This window comes from Nesoenas mayeri (genome assembly GCF_963082525.1).
Source record: "Nesoenas mayeri genome assembly, chromosome: Z".
NCBI lineage: Eukaryota > Metazoa > Chordata > Aves > Columbiformes > Columbidae > Nesoenas > Nesoenas mayeri.
The window spans coordinates 21,922,185-21,941,041 of NC_137542.1; the positions used below are offsets into that span (position 1 = coordinate 21,922,185).

The window sequence follows — 18,857 nt, forward strand, 5'->3', positions numbered from 1 at the left end:
GTCTAGTTTTGAAACTGGAAGATATGTAAAATACGATCTGAAAAAAAAGCCACATCCCATCTATGCAGAATACAGCAATTGCACATAGGAGGTATAGGTTTCACATATTTGCATTTGCCATGTTCAGTAGTATATGTATTATACGATTTGTATAAGGTTGCTGAACTTTTTCATGACATGTAAGTGTAAGCAAGCAAACACATAAGACTTCTAATGGAAAAGGAGCTAACAGCACCATGGAACTGATCATTGAAAGGAAGTAGTGAGAAAGTGAAACAAAATGGAAGCTTCCAGAAGTTGGAAAACGTGGATTAAAGCATTTATAATGTCATATCCCTACATTAGTGAATTTATCAAAGGACAGATACAAGAATAATAAAGTCTAGAACGAACCTTTTTTCCCCCCATTATTTAATGAACACCTTGTTAAACAATTTATTTTATCTATCATCAGCTAAAAGATGAATCTCATAAATAAAATGTTCCTAGAATTTCTTTATCTCTTGCCTCCCCTCCTATTGGCTGTGTATTGATAAAGACAATGAAAATGAATAGTGCTGGGAAAACCTTAATGCATGCAAATTCCATAAAGGCCCTGATGATATCCAGAGATAAAACTGCATCAGGAACAGCCCTAGCCCTACGCCGTCTATATGTGCAAATGTAAGTAGTGTTTTTGCAGGCGGTGTTAACATGGCCAAGGACTACGGGACGACATATGCTCAGAGAGAGACATGCAAGATTCAGGTATGCCATTTGGAAAAACACTGATCATTGCTCTGGTGAGGAGAGGAAGAGAGGACAGGAAAAAGAGAATGCAGAAAAGGGATTAATACATGCATCTTCCTTTTGCCCCCTGCAAAAAAAAAATGGTGCAGCAGGCACTTTCCTCAGAGGACCAAAGGGTTGCAAAGCCTACAGGAGCTCAGGCAGGGCAAAGTGCCCTCATAGCAGCGTTTCCTTTAGAGACAGCCTCTTTCAGTACAGTGAAAAGCACACCACATTGTGATATTTGTTTCTCATCTTCTGGAAGAACATGTTTCCAGAGTGTTTTTACTGTCCTGTAGCTACAGACGTGAAGCACAATAAACCATGACACCTCTTTATTCTGCAACATTGTCTCTCATGCTCTAAGTGGATGCTGTGGCAGCCATTTGAACTACAGACTCTTATCTGTCTCTTTCACTCAGCAAATATTTCAGCAGAAAATGTGTAGGGAAAGCTTCATAAGTGGAAATCCCATTTGAGCTATTTCAAAGGAAAGTTACTGACAGGAGCTGAGATGTTTAGGTGTAAATTACCTCCAAGATCTCAGGCGTGTTTTTCAGCTCTGTGGCTTCACTGTCAGAGAAGCATCATGTCTACCCTGAGAAAAAAGAGTACAGGACCACCAACAGGCAAGCAAGTTTCAAGAAGAAAAATGGTGCTTCAAATTCCTGAACCACATGAGGGCAACATCATTAATCACAATAAAAGGACCTGGTATTTGACAGCACCACGAAGCTGTCATCAGTGTATATTAGCTGTCATTCTGATCAAGAGGGTGGGGAGATGGAGAAATTTTTGAATCTTTTGTTGAGTACAACATCTCTGTATGTTTCAAACACCTTTACAACAACTGCTGATCTATGAAAATGCTGATCAGAGTACCCAAGAGAAGTTCATGCAACATTTCTAGTGCCATGAGTTATATTCCCTTATAAATCTTCTGAATCAACTAGATTGGGCTGAGGATAGCGACAATATTTCTGGTACCAGCCTAGTTTAATCAACATGAAATTATTAATAGCAACCTAGGACAGACACTCTGATGAAAGGCAGACAAAAATGTAGAACCTGCTCAACAGCTTTCAGAAAATGCACATGCTTATTAAAGAAAAAACTCTAGATACACTGTGATAGTTTTACAGAAGCAACTTTCTCTGAAAAATTAAGGAGATGTCATTTCTGTAGTCATTATTAAGGCTGCATCATCAATGTTTCCATAGTTTCATTGACTGGGAGGTTAATGATTAAGGTAAAAAATGGGATTTCCCTCAGCAGAGAACACGCTCGCTGTTTGCCTCACAAACCTGTCCATTTCTTGCTATTTCATCGTTCATGACATGAGCTTTCTGAACTGATTGAACCATTTTTTACCTTCTGTTACAATTCTTCAAGATGTGCTGGTTTCTACGAACCTTTATCTCTAGAAGTGCTAAGGATTTAACAAAAATTTACTTTTTCTGCTCATACCGGTTGTGTATCTGGATCTGCCCAAAAAGGAACGTTCCACATTGTGTGTATCTCGACACTCTGAAAGAGTTTCTAAACATGAGCAGGTTTTTGTATTTTAAGAATCGGCAGGAGATGTTGTTTTTTCTTGGTTTTGTTTCAAGTTTTGCTTAGAGTGGAACCCAGTCAGCAAGGCAGAGTTATACCTTAGAAGAGAAAGAAACTCAGCAGATGAACTGGTATTTTTTAGAAAACAAAGAAACAGGTGGAACAGTAAGCAGTGAGGTTATTTTCTGAAGGTAAGTCATATAATAGTTTTATAAATTATATCTGTGATGGGCTTTCATATGTAAATTTCCTAGTGCTTTAAGAAATAATTTGAAAAAGGAATTCAAAGGAAATGTGATGCATTACTGCAATATGTTTGACAAATGAAAGGTACATACAGATAACTATATTATGTGGTGCTTAACCTATACTAGCTGCATGTCTGGAGTGGGAAAGCTATCTTCCAGCATTGTCTTGTAGTATCCAAGATAGTAGAGAAGAGAATAATAGGAAAAAATACCTTGACAACTGTATATTATTAGCGAATACTTCTGCACTAACTCTGTTACGAGAGATAACCTCTATAAAAAAAGTATGTTTTATGGATTTTACCTGCCACTGATTTGTCTTTGTGTCAGAGTGTTGATTTCTACCTATGCTGGCACTTTGCAGCTGCTCTTGAAAGCACCTAAAAGTAATTCTAGTTCTTTTCTCTAAGAGTCTATGTAAAAGGCATATATCCAACTGCATCTGTGACATGTTTGTATGCTTTGGGCATGTTAATACATCCCAAGGTTGGAAACTTGGTCCATATTGTGCTAACAGTTACTGCAGTAAGATTTGGTACAGCATGAAGTCAAACATTTGGAGTACCTTCCCTGAGCAACAAGGAGCTCATGCAAGAAGTGTGTGTTTAAATGTCGTAGTTAGCTCAAAGTACTTCAGGCCAGACTTTGCTTCAATTTACTTTAGTTGAAAGTCAGTAAAACAAGCTCAATTTGGAAAACAGTTGTGTAGATGAAATTATGTCCTTAAGCTGTTTTTGTACAAGACTGAAAAAACCCTCAAGACTAGAACCCTTCTAAAATTGTTACATCCTACATTTGTAACAAATAATTATAAAAATGTGTAGTAACAAAAAAAAGAAAAAAAAGTCTTTTGTGTGATTATGAAAGTGTAGGTGCTTCTATTAGTCCATATTGAAACAAAACATTTTATAAGAATTTTTAGTCCATGTAATGAGTGTCTAACATTTGGTTACTATTTGTTTATCTACCTTATAACACAACTAGCACATATTACATTAAAAAAAAGGAAGAGAAAAAAAAAAGATATTAAACTGAAGAACTGCAAGGAAAAATATGTGGAATATGACACTTTCAAGTCGTAACGGTTCAGTGTCCCTTAACCATGGATAGGTATTTCTGTATGACATTACAGAATCTCACATGATATTGGAATTTGTTTTGAGTTACATTGACAATAAGTAAGTTAATTTATTTTCATTGTAAATCCCCCTCCAGGTCACTTATTCCTGATTTACTGCAGTAGCTTCTTTTTTTTTTTTTTTTTCTTTTCCTATTTTGAATATAGGAGTCTCACTCCAACAAAACAAATTGCCATATGCCTTGATCAAATATTGCTACTCTTTTCATGTTATGGCATGAAGTTGAGCCCTTCACAGCTAATCTGTATATTGCACATTAATTTATATGCATAAGAGAATGTGAAGAATCTAAATTTAATAATAATCTTTCTATTCTTCTATTGTTATTCCTCCCTTTAAACCTACCTACTCTGAGCTCTGAGCTTTTTGTGGAAAAATATGAAGACAACCTCTGACAGAAATGAAGCAGCAGCCTAAGCAAAAATATGAGCTATGATGCAGTGAAAACAAACACACATTTTCTTTATTCTAGACTCTTTTAGAATTTTATAGCAGTTGAAGTTTTGTCCTCAAAATTTTCTGTTCTGTCTTGATTTCAGTTCTTGTTTCAAACAAGACTTCTTTCCGAGGTGGACGAGGTTTGACAGGTCTTTAGGAGGACTGAATTTTAGTAGACAAGTTGGAGAAGAGAATACTGATATCATCATTGATCTCAAAATCAGACTATGAGCAAGTGAGTCACACAAAGTCCCTGCCTCCGTATGTCTGTCTGCGTGTTGAAATGACTGCTTACTACTGAGTTTGGAAAGCTGGCTTCATAGTTTCATGTCATTTCTCAACAGGCTGTAGCATAACTGAAGCACGTAGTTGTTATCCCTTTTAGGGATAACTGGTTTACACACGACACAAACAGAAAGATACTGACTGCAACTGCTGTACACTGTTCCGCTTTGTCACTGAAGGTGTCTGGAGGGGAAACTGGCTTGCCTGGCTTTAAATGCCAAGTACTAGTAGTAGAGAACCCTCAGATAAGTTCTGTGTTCCAGAAGTCAGCTGTTAATGTCGTACAGGTAATAGAGTCTTAGAAGGAAAATTCATGATCTGATATTCAAGCATTTGAGAGTGCCACTGAATCTTAGGGCAACCCAAAATGAAAGTTGTTTTGCACACGAGTGCAAGGGTAAACTAAACTCTGGTAGACACAGGATCAACAGGCTTGGCTTAATTCTTATGGCTTCTCGGTATGCTTATGCTTTTACCATTCACTTTGCAAAATGATGTACTCTGTAGGAATAATCTAAATTTGGTATCTGCAACTGGATCACTCCCAAAAGAATGAATGATCTGATTAGCAAAAGCAATCAGTGCTTACAGAATTTATGGACTTCAATTAAAAGTTATTTTTACTTATCTCCGATAACCTGTGTGAGATTTCCAATAAGACTCAAAATTAAGGACATTTTTGAAGAGGCATATCTTTAAATATTTTCAATAATGTTTATGTAAACTCTCTTTTTTATTTCCCTAGTTATGGGATAACAGATGTTAATTCTATATATAGTAATTAATCTTTCATTTGTAAAGTATGCCTCTCAAAAATCTTACATTAAAATATAGAATTGCAAGTATTAGCACAGTGCATAAATTCTAGAAGTGATGGGTACTATACTTCAGTAAGCTAAAAAATTATCTGTTCTCATGCTTCATAAGTAAGTCTTTAGCAATAAAGTTGAGATCACTTCCAGGTGGTTTTGATTCCAGTATAAGTCATAAGGAAGTGACACGTCAGAAATAAGCAATGGTATTTTATTGAAATAGTAATTCTGTAAAAGCAGAAAGTCCATGTTAATTGAAAAGAACCAAAGACAATAATCACGAAAACTACAGCTATTAAAAAAAATCAGAGGAATGCACATAGATTAAATCAACTAAGTAGAAAACTACTACAAAACAAGTATTGCCAGATGAAATAAATAAATGAATAAATAAATAAATAAATAAATAAATAAATGTGAATAAAATATGAAGTACGTAGCAATGAATAAAAATTAGAAGATAGAAGGTGCATGGAGTTGGTAAGGAAAGACAAGGGTCAAAGGGTGAGGCCTAGAAGAACAGAATAAAGTGTAAAGATATTTTATCTTCGAATATATCAGAACCTAAAGAATCCCCAAATCAATGTTGTTTTAATTGTCCAGAAATTATAGGATAGTTAATAGCAATGTATAGTAAATGGCTGTTTCACTGGCTGTTCCTTTTTGGAAAAAAAATCTAAATGAAGTTTTCAGAGCTTACGAAGATGATAAATCATCCTCCTATTTATAGCTATTTTAAACAGCAAGCTTAAATCAGAAAGTTTGGAAGCACAAAAGACTTTTACAAGAGCTGGACAGGGAACATGTTAGACTGTACTGTTGATTTTAGCAAGACTTTGAGCACTGGAGAAGTTCCAGAGGATTGAAAGAAAACCCACATAGTGTCAATATTTTGAAAGGGTAAGCAGTATAACTCTAATAATTTCATCTATTTACCAAGTTTTTATGTAGTTTAAAACAGCTGATACAGAATCTAAACTAATTGTTAATAAATTAATTAATTGGTAGTAAGTTTAATGGTGGATAACACAAGCTGCTGGAAAAGAGAGCTTGCTGAAATGCTGCAGTATTTTTTTTCTGGCCACCGCTTTGGTTTAAAGCATAGTCATGATTCTACAAGACACATAATGTGATACTACACATTAAAAAAATTATTTAAATTTAAGAGATTAAAAATGTACATGATACATAACACATATATTTTAAAATAGGATAATTACGATGTCTCAAAATGTATGCGTATATAAGAAATCAGGTATTTACCTAGAAGCAGAGAAATTATAGATATGCTTATAGCACATGTAAGAAATGAGCCTTGTTTCTAATCTGACCTTCCACAATTCAGTGTCTGGCCTTAATAGTACCCAAAGCTTTTATCAAAGGCTTTGAAGAAAACATCAGTATCTTCAGGTGAATGTTTCACTGGAAGTAACATTGGAGAAAGCGCAAGTGATGATAAGGGCTGGTCTGGACTGAATACTAGACCAGTACAGCCAGTGGTAAATGGTGCAATAAAGACACCATAACTACCCTCATACCCATCCTTGGACCACCAGCTCTGAAAAGGGAAGCAGCAGCTCTGCAAGTGGGTTGGACATCACACAAGGAGGAGCACATTACTTGTCAGTGAAACTAAGAAGTCTCAGCCAGGCTTAATATACAAAGGAAGGCACTCACAGACACACACTTTCCTGTGCATTTGGGCACCAACACTGCTACTACTTGACTGATGTCTCCAGTGTGGGTGCTCAGACTTCAGAAAATGGGAGAGGGTTTATAAGACAACATGCCTTACACAGAATGGTGCAAGAAGCTTACTTTGTTGTATCAAAAGTATTACCTGATCAGGCTACCTGAGTAGAGAGAAAGACATTCGGCAACTAGTGTGCTCTTCATACTAGCAATAAAATCTGTGGCACAACCAAATGCCTAGAAATTGAAGCTAGAGAAGTTCAGATAGCAAACAAGAGAAATTTTGTAATGGCAATGGGTAATTGAAACCACTTGCCCTAAATTTAAGTGGATTTTCTGTCACTGGAAAACAAAATTGGTTGCATGTATAAAAATTATTTTTGAGTTGACAGCAGCTGCTGGATTTGAAGCAATCTGGGAAGTCCTACAGACTTGGCTAAGCAAGAGGTTAACATGGGAAATCATAATGGCCTTTGTTCACCTCATATTTTATTAGTCTCACCTAAACATGAAGAAATTAGTAAAGGTCTTCTAAAGGATAGTAAAGGGAATTTAATCACAGAAATGAGGACTGCTAAGAGACAAAATAAGTTCTTTTCTTTATTATTATTTATCAGGGAGAACAAGAAACAAGCCAGGAAGAGATATAAGGTTTCAATGGAGAGAAGCAAGTTAAGAACAGAAAAATGACTGGAACGAAGAAGTACCTCAGAACAAGTTTAAAACAAAAATTAGATCATCTGAAAATAAAGAAGGATCCAAGAAGGGATGGCCAGCATCCCAGAATCCTGATAGACGAGGTAGACACCATTAAAAAAAACACAGCTGCAAGAATTTTTAACTGCTCAGTGACACCAAGAGAGGTATCTGCTAAGGACCAGAATGAAGGTAATGTTGGATAGACACCTAAGAAAACATACAGGGAAAAACAAACAAACAAACAAACCAAAACAATAACAAATCCCTAAATTTTCTGATCAGGAAGAAATTAAGATCTGTAAATTATACACTAGAATAAATAAGATGGGAAGAGGAAAACATTAACAAATTTGATTAATCCTGGCACAAGGGTTTAAAAGGCTAAAAGGAGTAGTATATTGAACATTGAAAAGTATACTGAATGCACTCAATTTGAAAAAAACAGGTATAACTTACAAATACTAATGGTATCAATAGATTATTAAACAGAGTAAAAACAATCTGTTGGTCTTCAGACAAGAAGAGAACATAGCAGAAAATAGATGCTGGCTGTTTAGGTATGAGATGAGGAGCAATACAGGAAACATGAGCATTGAACTTAATCTTGCTTGCAACATACCAGCTATCTGGAATAGGCAGTAATGAGTAGTAACTGACCATCTCTGAATAAAAAAGAGGAATTATGCTGGATAGAAATAAATCTGAGAAAACAGAGAGGTACATCGGAAACTGCTAATATGATACGAGAAAAACACGCAAACCATTGACAACTGGATTAAAAACAAAAGGAGGATATGTTCTCAGGCCTACTGATGGGCTACAAGATACTGGTAATGGAAGAAATCTGTTTCAGTGGCAGTGGAAATAGGATCTTTGAAAGCATCACTTGGAGATGGCAGCAACTAGGTGAGTGGAAAAACCTGCTGTGCACTGGGTACAGCTGCACAGCATTGGGCTGCAACACCCATGCTGGTTTCAAAGAGCATTATGATGACTCCAACCAAGTAACACACTGGGGCTAAATGAACTTACCCACATATGACTGTTTTCTAAATAGTCAAATGATTAGAATAAGTGAGCGCTCTCTCCCTCCCTCCTCCAAAAGTTGCTATGCAAAACACAAACCCAACTACATTTAAAAAAAAAAAATTAAAATCCATACTATTTTCCTGTCGTAGGATTCCCCACTGCTGTACGTTGTAGCTAGTGTGGATGCACACTCTTCCAGATACCACGGCTTCTTCCCACTTTCAGCTGTGCTGCTTATGGAGATAGTGTAGATACTATTGGTGTAGCCATCACAGGAGCAGTGGTCTCGACTTCTTCCACCATTTCCAGATGCCCAAACAAAGACTGAACCTAAGCCTCTTCGTCCCTATTTGGAAACAGCACAAAAGATTTGATTAATAATTATTCAGTTCCCCCTCACCTGCTTAACAAACAGGTCTTTCCCTCATAAAAGACATCTGATGAGAGGAAGACAATAACATAAACTAGCTCACTGAGAAGAATCTAAAATGAAAACACACTTTAGCAGAGTTCAGAATCAGACAACAGGAAAATTCAGAAAATGAATGGTATGAACACAGCTTTAGAAACAACTTTTATACAGTGTCTGTTGCTCTGCATCTGTGTTGTCCAGCCGTACCAAGAAAGAAGTGCTGAATGCTCAGAGAAGCACTAACACATCATACTGGTTTGGAAAAGGAAAAGAAATAGCATACTGGAACCTAAAACCCTTTGTAATGCATGATACCTTTAATTTATTGGGGTGCTCTCAACATACTCTTTAGTTGTCTGTTGGGACCAGGTATTGTTTGGGTTGCATTATATACTGTGAACTCAAGCATGGTTGTTTTACAGACATTGTAAATCACAGATTCACAGAATACCTGAAGTGAGAAGGGATCTCAGGTCATCTATTCCAACCCATCTAGTCCATTATGAATGCTAAATGCACAAAATAATATATAAACAACAACAAAAAAAGATTCTTATTAATCTATTATAATGAAGCACTAAAACATCAGTTCTGCACAATATTTTAAACAGATGACCACTTGGGCAAGTTACTTAGATATATTCATAATTTCAAATGAGCACTTAAAAATAAGTAACTTCACCTTGATATTTTCTTAATATACCAAAATTACATAGTATCCAAATGAATCAAAACATTTTTGGTGGTGCTAGGATTCTTATATATGCATTGATATGAAAAGGGAAGATGGTCAGTGATCAGTATTGATGACATTTGGGAATTGAGAATCACCAGTATATAAGTAATTGGGCTTTTCCTTATTTATATTTACATATTTCATGCCAGTGAATGAAATTCAGATTCATGTGATTGTATGATCTGCATTAATTATCAGCACTCACTGTCTACAAGTACTTTACCATTCAGATAGAAAGGTTCACTAAAGGGATAAACTTGTCTTTGATTAAGCTAAATTGTGTCAATTTTACTTACATGACATTATCTTAAAGTATGGGACAGCCTTCTCAGTTATAATTATGCTAACAGTCTCATTTATATCTCATTTGCTTACAACTCATCATGTAGTATCTACTTGGGTTTTGGGTAGGTCCACCCCTCGGTAAAATAAATGAATATTATAAGCCATAAATCACCACATTCTGTATATGAGTTAAATTCTTGGCCATGGTGGGAGTTTGTTTGTTTAGTTCCTTTTAATTTTTTTTTTCCTTTTTTGTCTTCCTCTAATCAGAGTGCAATTGTGTATCACAAACAACATAAAGACAGCTGTTGGACATCTATCAGGTCAACCTTAAACAATTACCAATCAAAAGATTCATTTAATCCAGATGCTCAGAGGGGTTTCACTAGGGCTTTTTGTGCTGAGCATAACTAAACCTACATCAATGTAAGACAAAAAATGCTCACAGTTCAAAATCCAGGCTTGAGTTCTCAAACATAGATGAATTTCATTTTGTGAGTTTAATAAAAGTATACTACCCAGAGAGACTCTTCTCTCCAGCAAAATAAGTTAAATATCAAATTCTCCTGGCTAGTGTTTACATAAGGTTATGTCTCTAAAATGCAGCTTCTCATTAAAAAAACATTTCAAGCAGAGAAAAAAATCCCAGGGTGCCAAGTCAGATGTATTATGAAATCCACATTCTCCAGACAAGATCAGTCTGACCAGCCGGGAAGCGTAACTATTTCAACTTCTTTCACTTCCTTTAGTTGATCTTAGCCACTACACTAACAAAAAGATGCAAAATAGTGAATTTTTTTTGTTGTTTTAAGACAACCTTTATGAAGTGTTACAGCTCTCCTTCCCGACACTATAAACTCTTGCCAAATCAAAACCCCTTTTTTGTTTGGAGTTCTTGTTCTGCCTGCTTTTCCCAACCAGGCGGTATGATTCAGTGCATCCCAAAGCCAATGGGATGTATTCTGCCACTTCATGATGCTGAAACTGTTTTACAAACCACTTCTCTTTCATTCTACCATCTAGTCATCTCCCTTTGTATGTCTTTACTTCTTACCCCTCTATTGTGAAAACATCCATCTGATGAGACAGATGAAAAGAAGGGTAAATGGAAATATTATCTCATGCGTACTTACCGATTTATTATCCCAGCAGCTCATGGAGCCAGAAATTAGGGCTCTCTGTATGTTTGTGAGGAATGGGATCAATGATTATCCTAAAGTTATGCTGGTTCTGTACTTTTTAATGTGCTTCTGCTTGTTTTTTATGGGTTTTGTTTTGGTTTCATCCCATCATCACTTGCAATCAGATCATGCTTCTCAGCAACATTCTATTGTTTGCTCTTATCTTCTGTTCCCCCAGTGGTCATTTTGGCTTGTCCATCAATTCTGACATCTGCTTCAGATAAATGTACAGGTTCTTGCCCAGTCCTACATTGCCCTTAAAGAACAACTTTTCTCTCCTATGTACACACACACACACACACACATACCCCTCAACTATGTTAGGATATGTATAGGCAGGTAGAATAGGTAGAGAAAAAGCATATCATACAGACACACTTCTATGTCCAGAACATGTCAAAATATCCCATCAAGACATTTTTAGATGAATTTTCACAAGTATCTGCTATCGGAAGAATTCTACATTTTTCTTCTTCACACGTGGTTCTCAAAAGCACAGTATTATGTAATCAAATCTGGCCAAATTGATACAGAATGGCAAATTCAGATTAACCCACCAACACAACCAAGACAGAAGAACTAAGAATTCAGAGTAATCAAATGACAGATCCAAGGAGTAGAAGAATGGAATCTAACTATTTTAATATTTTACCTAAAAGTTTATCTTCCACTTTTTTAAAAAAGGTTTTGTAAAAAAAATTCTCAGAAACATACGCATACAGGAAAATAACCTATCCATAACAGACCACCTGTTATTTTTCTGCTGTCATCATCAGTTGATTTTGTCTGCAAACAGCAGTATAACATGATTTGCCCCACTCTCGCAACGAAAACCTTTTCACAGCAGGGTAGGACTGTATTTTGTGTAAATTTTGCAGGAGCAACCCTTGAATTATTAGCTCCTCTGCAAAGAGAATGTGTATTTCTTTAGATGCATACTTATGCTGCTGTACTAATAATGAAAAATGAGCTGTAGAAACAGAGATGTGAATACATTTTTGGGTGCAAAACATTGTCTTGATGAAAACACTTCAATGGATGCTAGAAATTCTGCAATGCAGTATAAACGCTAATTTAGATTTTAATAGTAATGGCAGGGTTTTAAAAATGCTAAGTTTTTTGTAAACTAATAGTGACAAATATTTCTTCAAAACTAATGTCTCCTGCAAACCTACAAAGTATCGACATGTCTGTTATTGCAATAAAAAAATAAGTACCAAGTGCACTGACTAATGGAAAATAGTATTTTCTAATACATACAAAGAAAGAATTCCCATTCCTCTAACACATTGCAATATTGCACATTTAACAACTGAGCATTTCACAGAAAGCTACATAATTACCTTCCGTCTAGAAAACATGCTAAACATATTGTTCCTAGAAGCTATTTGGCAAAGAAAATGGCAGCCTTAAAAAAAAAAAAAAGCAAACCCCCAGACTAAATTCAACATGACTAAAATTATGTGTCAAGTAAATAAGTTCTGGTTTACATTTACTGCCTATTGTTAAACTACCATTTGGTTTTCTCTTTCTCCCTGTTTCCAAACACCCTGCTTTAATTCAATAGTCCCAGTCATGCTCAGGAAATTATAAACTTGCTAGTAACTATACCAAACAAGTAATTAGAGCAACAGCATCAGCTGTCCTACTGTACATGAATGCCATTCCCAATTGGTCTCCTTTAAATACTTACAGTTAAATAACATTCAGACTGTGTTACAAAGATAAACACACATGCAAGCCACTCTGTATCTTTTACTGTTTGTCTAAATCTATCATCTGTCATCTACCAGATGCCCAAGGGTGTCAAGATGAAAAGTCAAGCCTTGAGCTGCCAAAGAAGCCATGTGTCATTTATTACTCAAAAGTAAAGGTGCATTTACAAACCGTACGGGTACAGCTTCAGCAAAACTAAAACAGTTAGTGAACTATAGCAGAGTATGCTCAGTGCTTGTCCCATGATGTTAAAAATGTATTACCTCTCCCTCTAGGCATAGTGCTCCTGACTCCCTCTTACAAACTTGTGCTTGTCAGTGCTTACATCAGATCATTACAGAATGTTCTCCTTTTGTTTTGTCTCCTTTCTTAAATTGCACAAAATGTCAGATAATTAAAAAAAAAAAATAAATCAAGTGTTCCATTACGGAAAATAAAAAGCCTTTCACTGACAACTAGGACTTGCTATTGACCCAGCCACAGTCTAATTTTTTAGCACATTTCCTGGGTAAAGCCAGTTTGCTCAACACACAGCTGACCTTGAATGAAATGGATTCAAGTCGTTGACAAAAAGGCCCCAAGGCAGACATTGCACCTGTAAAAGCATGGCAAAAGAATCCTGGGGCATTCCCATTCTTTTTCTGCTAGTGCCTCCTTTTCCTTGGTCAGCAAGTTGCAAGCAGGGTAAGTGATACAAAAGCCCCCTTCGTTTTTTTTTTTTCCAGTTCAACAGCATGGAAGGATTACTCTGCCAAGAACCAGAGCCAGCATGAACATGTTCGTAACGACATCTGCAGAATTTCCTAACAGTATTAAAAGAACATCCCCTGCTCCAAGTGTGTGCGCTTGTGTATGTGTATACATGCAAACCACATCTTTATGGGTGAATGCCTTAGTGGTACTGGCAGGAATCATAATAAAGTAGAGGTCTTCAGACACTCATCTAAGGACAACCAGGAGCTCCACATACTTTCAAGTTTCTTCCAGCACACTTCCATCTAAGAAAAACAGTTTCCATCTACGAGGTGCAGTTTAAGCCAGTGGACCAAGATTTATTCACACAGAGTTTAGACTGTACATTCATTCACTGCTTTACAAGTCAAGCTGCCTCAATTTAGCCTGTGAATCCTGATGTTTTCCTGCCCAAGACCTGAACGCCCCAACGACCCTCCCCGTCTATGGTGTGAGTCGCTATATCTGTAGAAGTGATCAGCTTTACCAAGGACAGCGAAGAAAATGTGAAGAAGCAGGAAAGGCAGATGACAGAACCACTGTCATGAAGAAGTTAGAGGTACAGGGGTTGTAGCCAGGGAGAGATAATGAATCACAAATATGCTAGAAATCCCACATTCATGAGCAGAAAACAAATAATGAAAATATAAAATGAAGAGAGAAGGAGGGACACTCTATCCACACCTATCCCACACATTTAATTTCCTATATTCTCCCCAATACTGCTCTAAAATTACTTAATGCTCCCAAGAATAAAAACTACTGCTGGAAAGTGAAAATGATTCTGATGTGGAAGCTGGAAAAAGTATTCCATGGTATGATCTCTTCCTTAAAAACTAATTGCTAAAGAGGAAATGCTGAATGTGCGGAACAGAGGTCAGCACTCCGGAGACCTAAAGAAACTACTACACAGACGTGGTTTTGAGTGCACCACAGTATAACCATTGCAGGGCCAGGCACCAAGGATCCTGAGAGTTGCACCTGGGAGACGCAGCATCTCCTTGCTTCCAGGCTCCACTGATTTCTGCTCTCCCTGGGAGCTGGATGCCACTGCCCTGTGCAGAGGTGCAGTGCTGTCAACCTTCTGACTGGCAGCACTTTGCTTTTGAGAAGCAGCATCTCCCAGCTCCTGCTGAGTTTCTAACAGTCCACTTAACCTCTAACCTGGTAATCAAAAATAGTCTGGCACACCACCCTTAGAAGACTCTTACGTAGACTGTGCAACACTCTCACTTGAAAGTAGGCACCTCTCCAAAACAGATAATCATAAGCTGAGACTTCAAGCCAGCAATTCTGAAGTGCTATCAGAAGACAGACAAAACATTAATTTTTATTAAAACAGCCTCCTTGGGGACTAAAAACAAAAATTCATGAACAAATGGAGAAATTCCTGAGGCTGTTGAGGTATCAAAGTTCTCAGAAAAATTCACATTTGTGCATCAATTCATTAAAAATTTGCACCTATGATACCTATGAAGAAATGAGTAATGAGCCTAACAAGTGCACATAAAGAAAGATGTATGTTTGAGGGAATGTTTAAAAATTAAGTCGTGTGTTTTTATATTAGCATTCATGAATTTACTCCTAGGACACTAAGAAGTCAAGAAAATATGTTCTAGTGCTGAATAGACATATGCACAATACATGCACAATGCCAAAATCTGTCACTACATACAAAAACCAAGTATTACCTTGTACTGTTGAAAAGACAATTTGTTGCTAATAAATTTCAACTTTCTAGCTACTTCTGAACCAGCTTCTTAATTAATAGAAGGAAAGACGTAATAATTAATCATGACAAAAAGAAATAAAAAGATATTTTATTGGGTCATAGGACAATACCTTTAAAACACTAAAGTGTGAAAATATTTTAACTTGTGTATAAAAAAACACCTTCTTGAATAACCACAAGTACCCATCCATTAACACAATAATTATTGGGATATATCAGTGGAACATTTCAACATGCATCCTTGCATGTGGTGTATTTTTTATTTTATTCTTCACTAGAACAACAGCTTAAACAGCTTCAAGATATTCCCCACAGAGCTATAATTAGTGCTTAAAGCTCAACCAAAAGAAGTGTTGGCCGAAACCTGAAATCTGAACCTGTGGAATGCTGGAATGAATTTCTCATTTTCCTAAACAAAATAGAGCCAGCTACAGGGCTGCACGAATAGCAGTTCTGGTTCAGGCTATCTCTCCAAATTACCATTACTGTTCTTGCTGATATTGTTACTGGGCTAAAGCAAGCTGTATATTGTAAATACACCTGTGATAAAACAAGAGCTGTGTTTTCCAAAATTTCTGTTGCACAAAGAGTCTCTAGATAATGATAGGTGAAATTGTCTCTGCACACAAAGACACAGTGAAGAGGCAGTGCACAAGAAAGGTACCTGTGTTTTGACAGGATACAGGAGGAACTTCACACACAAACATCCATTCTATGGAGTGGATTCAGGCAGTTCTTGTTGCTTTTATACTGTTGTCTGATAAAACTCCAGAGTGGAGTCCATGGCCATCAGATCCACATAGTTGTTGCTTCACTATGTCAGACTCTTACTTATGGAAAACTTCACATTTTGAGATATCTGTTGAGCTTCCGAGGTTCAATAAAGAACCTCAGTTTTTCTGCTAATTTAGCTCTTTTCAGCAGACAAGCAGGAAAGTAAGGCCATTCCACTTTCACCTCTGAAGACCAAGTGCTGCAGTAATCGCTTTGTGCAGTTTGTCTCCCATAACATTCATCTAGGGGGAAATAACACACTTGTGTGCAAAATCATTGCTCTCATGATCATGTGCCATACACTTTTGTTAAATTCTATGCACAGAAAACTCTTGGTGCCATACTTTCAGCAATTAGCTTTTCAGGATTTTTTTTTTCCCCCACATGACACAGACATACACGGATTCTGCTTTTATTCAAGTATATGAGTAAAGTGGATATATGATTTGCCTATACAAAGTAACCAGATACATATTTCAAAAATGTGCTCTCTGAAATGTACTGATTTGCCAAAGCTGCTTTTCATTATTGGCTTTTCAAATTAAGGTTTACCCCACAACAAAACAGCGTGGGGTTTTTTATGTTCAAATATATCACCTGCTTCAGGCTGGGCACCCAAAACTAGAGGCTGCTTTTGACAAGAAGTCCAAAAGCAGTAATGCTATTCTGGCTTGTTACAACAGTTTCCATATATGTGTGAGATGGGATGAGGTAACTAAACAGTTTTGGTTTCCAGTACACTTTGTGACATTGTAAGGAAACCGGACATTTTGAGGGATATTTTCCTGTAACTCTCATTGCAAATTTTCCTGCCTTTTAGGATTTGTATATTCCACTGAATGTAATGTTAGAACATTTCTGGTATATTATTACTTTTTCTGCCTTTTTTTTTTTTTTAATATGCATTTACTGTCTGAAAAAGCTCATTCCTCACAGAAAGTAAAGGAGAGAAATTTTAAGGTTAGCTTTGTTTATATATTTTGAAAAGAAAATAAAGTGTATAGTATCAAAGGTCATCCAGGTATCACTGAGCCTAAACTGTATTTCATTTACTGGAAGGCAATATCTCTAATTCTACTTTAGCTGAATGCTGAAAGTTGCTAACTATGTGCAAATGGTAGAGCAAAGAATTATTATTAGCTTAATGATGTGTTAAGCTTGTCATCTAATCCGTTTTTTGCTGGGCAATCTCAGCCTGGAGAAAGGTATTAATAAATCATGTCAACTATAAATCACATTTGCAAAGCCATTAAGACATCCCGAGATATGTATATCAACCAAATGCAAGGTAATAAGACCCAGGCATGAACCTTGATGGTAAGATATACAGGAGGGTGGGCAAACTCTTGGAAAGTGATGACTCTGAAAGGGAGTTTAGGGTCATGCCAGGTAACCAACTGGCAATGAGCTGCCCTAAAATTTAGTCTGCTCCTTGGATCTGTCAGCAGGGTGAATATGAACATGTGCAGAGAATAGGGAAACAGTACTACGTGTGCACAGAGAACGCTACAGCTCCCATGCCCCATTCTGGTATCCACACTTGAAAAAATAATGCCAGGCAACAGAAAGTGTTCCAGAAAGAACTACAGGAATGAAGTGTGGTTTGGAAATTCTGACTAACAAAATGAAACTGAATATAACATTACTGTTAAGGCTGTAGAACAGACTTTGAAGGACAGTAAGAGGCACTAGGATTAATAGAAACACATTAAAATGCAGCACACACTTTAGAATTCCAGGTAAATCTGTTAAGTTTTTCCTCTGATACCTTATTTTATGCACAGAAATGTATTAGAACCAGTCTGTCTGGTTTCTGCAAAACATGTGATGAGCCCTCCAAGAAATCAGTAATGAAACAAAAGAAAACAAAGGTTAAAATAATAAAAACGTGGAGGTGGAAATGGTTGCACTGGAGACGATGGGCTATGCTGAAGAAACACAGAGGTTAAGAAAGTTATTAGTAAGACTATTTTAAGGATGAGTCAGGGAAATAAAGTTATTAGGTGATTTTGGCACACAAAGAAATAATGTGTTAGTGCTAGTAATTTCAATCACCTGCATTCAAGAATTCAGACTGGATGATATGGAGCGAGGCACCACTGTGATGAGCAAGGAGATGGACAGCCTAGTTTCTAAGTGATTAACAGTGTGGCTTGTTTATCACATCAAAGTGAAGTCCAAGAGGAGACTGTGTTCTATAAATACATCAGAGAGAAAAATGGAAGGAGAAAAGGTACCTAAGCTGAAGCACAATTTTGGTCATGGAACAAATGGGGAAAAACTGCATGGGTAAACCTGGTTGTAACTTAAAAGAAAGTCTCTAACCAATAGAATAGTGATGGCTGTGAAATGGTCTCCCAATGGAAATAGAGGGTAAAAGTTTTCTAATTCATTCTAGAATAGAAATTACTGAATGTATTTATAGGACATGATGCCTGTGATAGTAGAGAACTATACTGGATGACCTGCATGGTCATTTCCTGTCTTATGTCCCTGTGTTCCAATTTGATTTATCCAAGGGATCACTTGGCCAAATCTGTAATTACTTACATATGGAGATTTCTACCACCATAAGATGCTCCGTAAATATAGCAGGAGAGGCATTTTACAGTAGAAGGGAACTAA

At 36.7% G+C, this 18,857-nt stretch overlaps 1 protein-coding gene across 1 annotated transcript in view; it reads right to left on the reverse strand.

Annotated features, from left to right (window-relative positions):
• The window catches only part of PCSK5 (proprotein convertase subtilisin/kexin type 5), a gene marked incomplete at its 5' end in the record, with an annotated part of 194,028 nt that overhangs the window by 64,781 nt on the left and 110,390 nt on the right, over window positions 1-18,857 (reverse strand). The window contains one exon of the mRNA XM_080362313.1: window positions 8,798-9,010. Within this exon, the coding sequence (XP_080218439.1) occupies window positions 8,798-9,010 (213 nt within the window). The remainder of the gene's footprint in view (window positions 1-8,797; window positions 9,011-18,857) is intronic.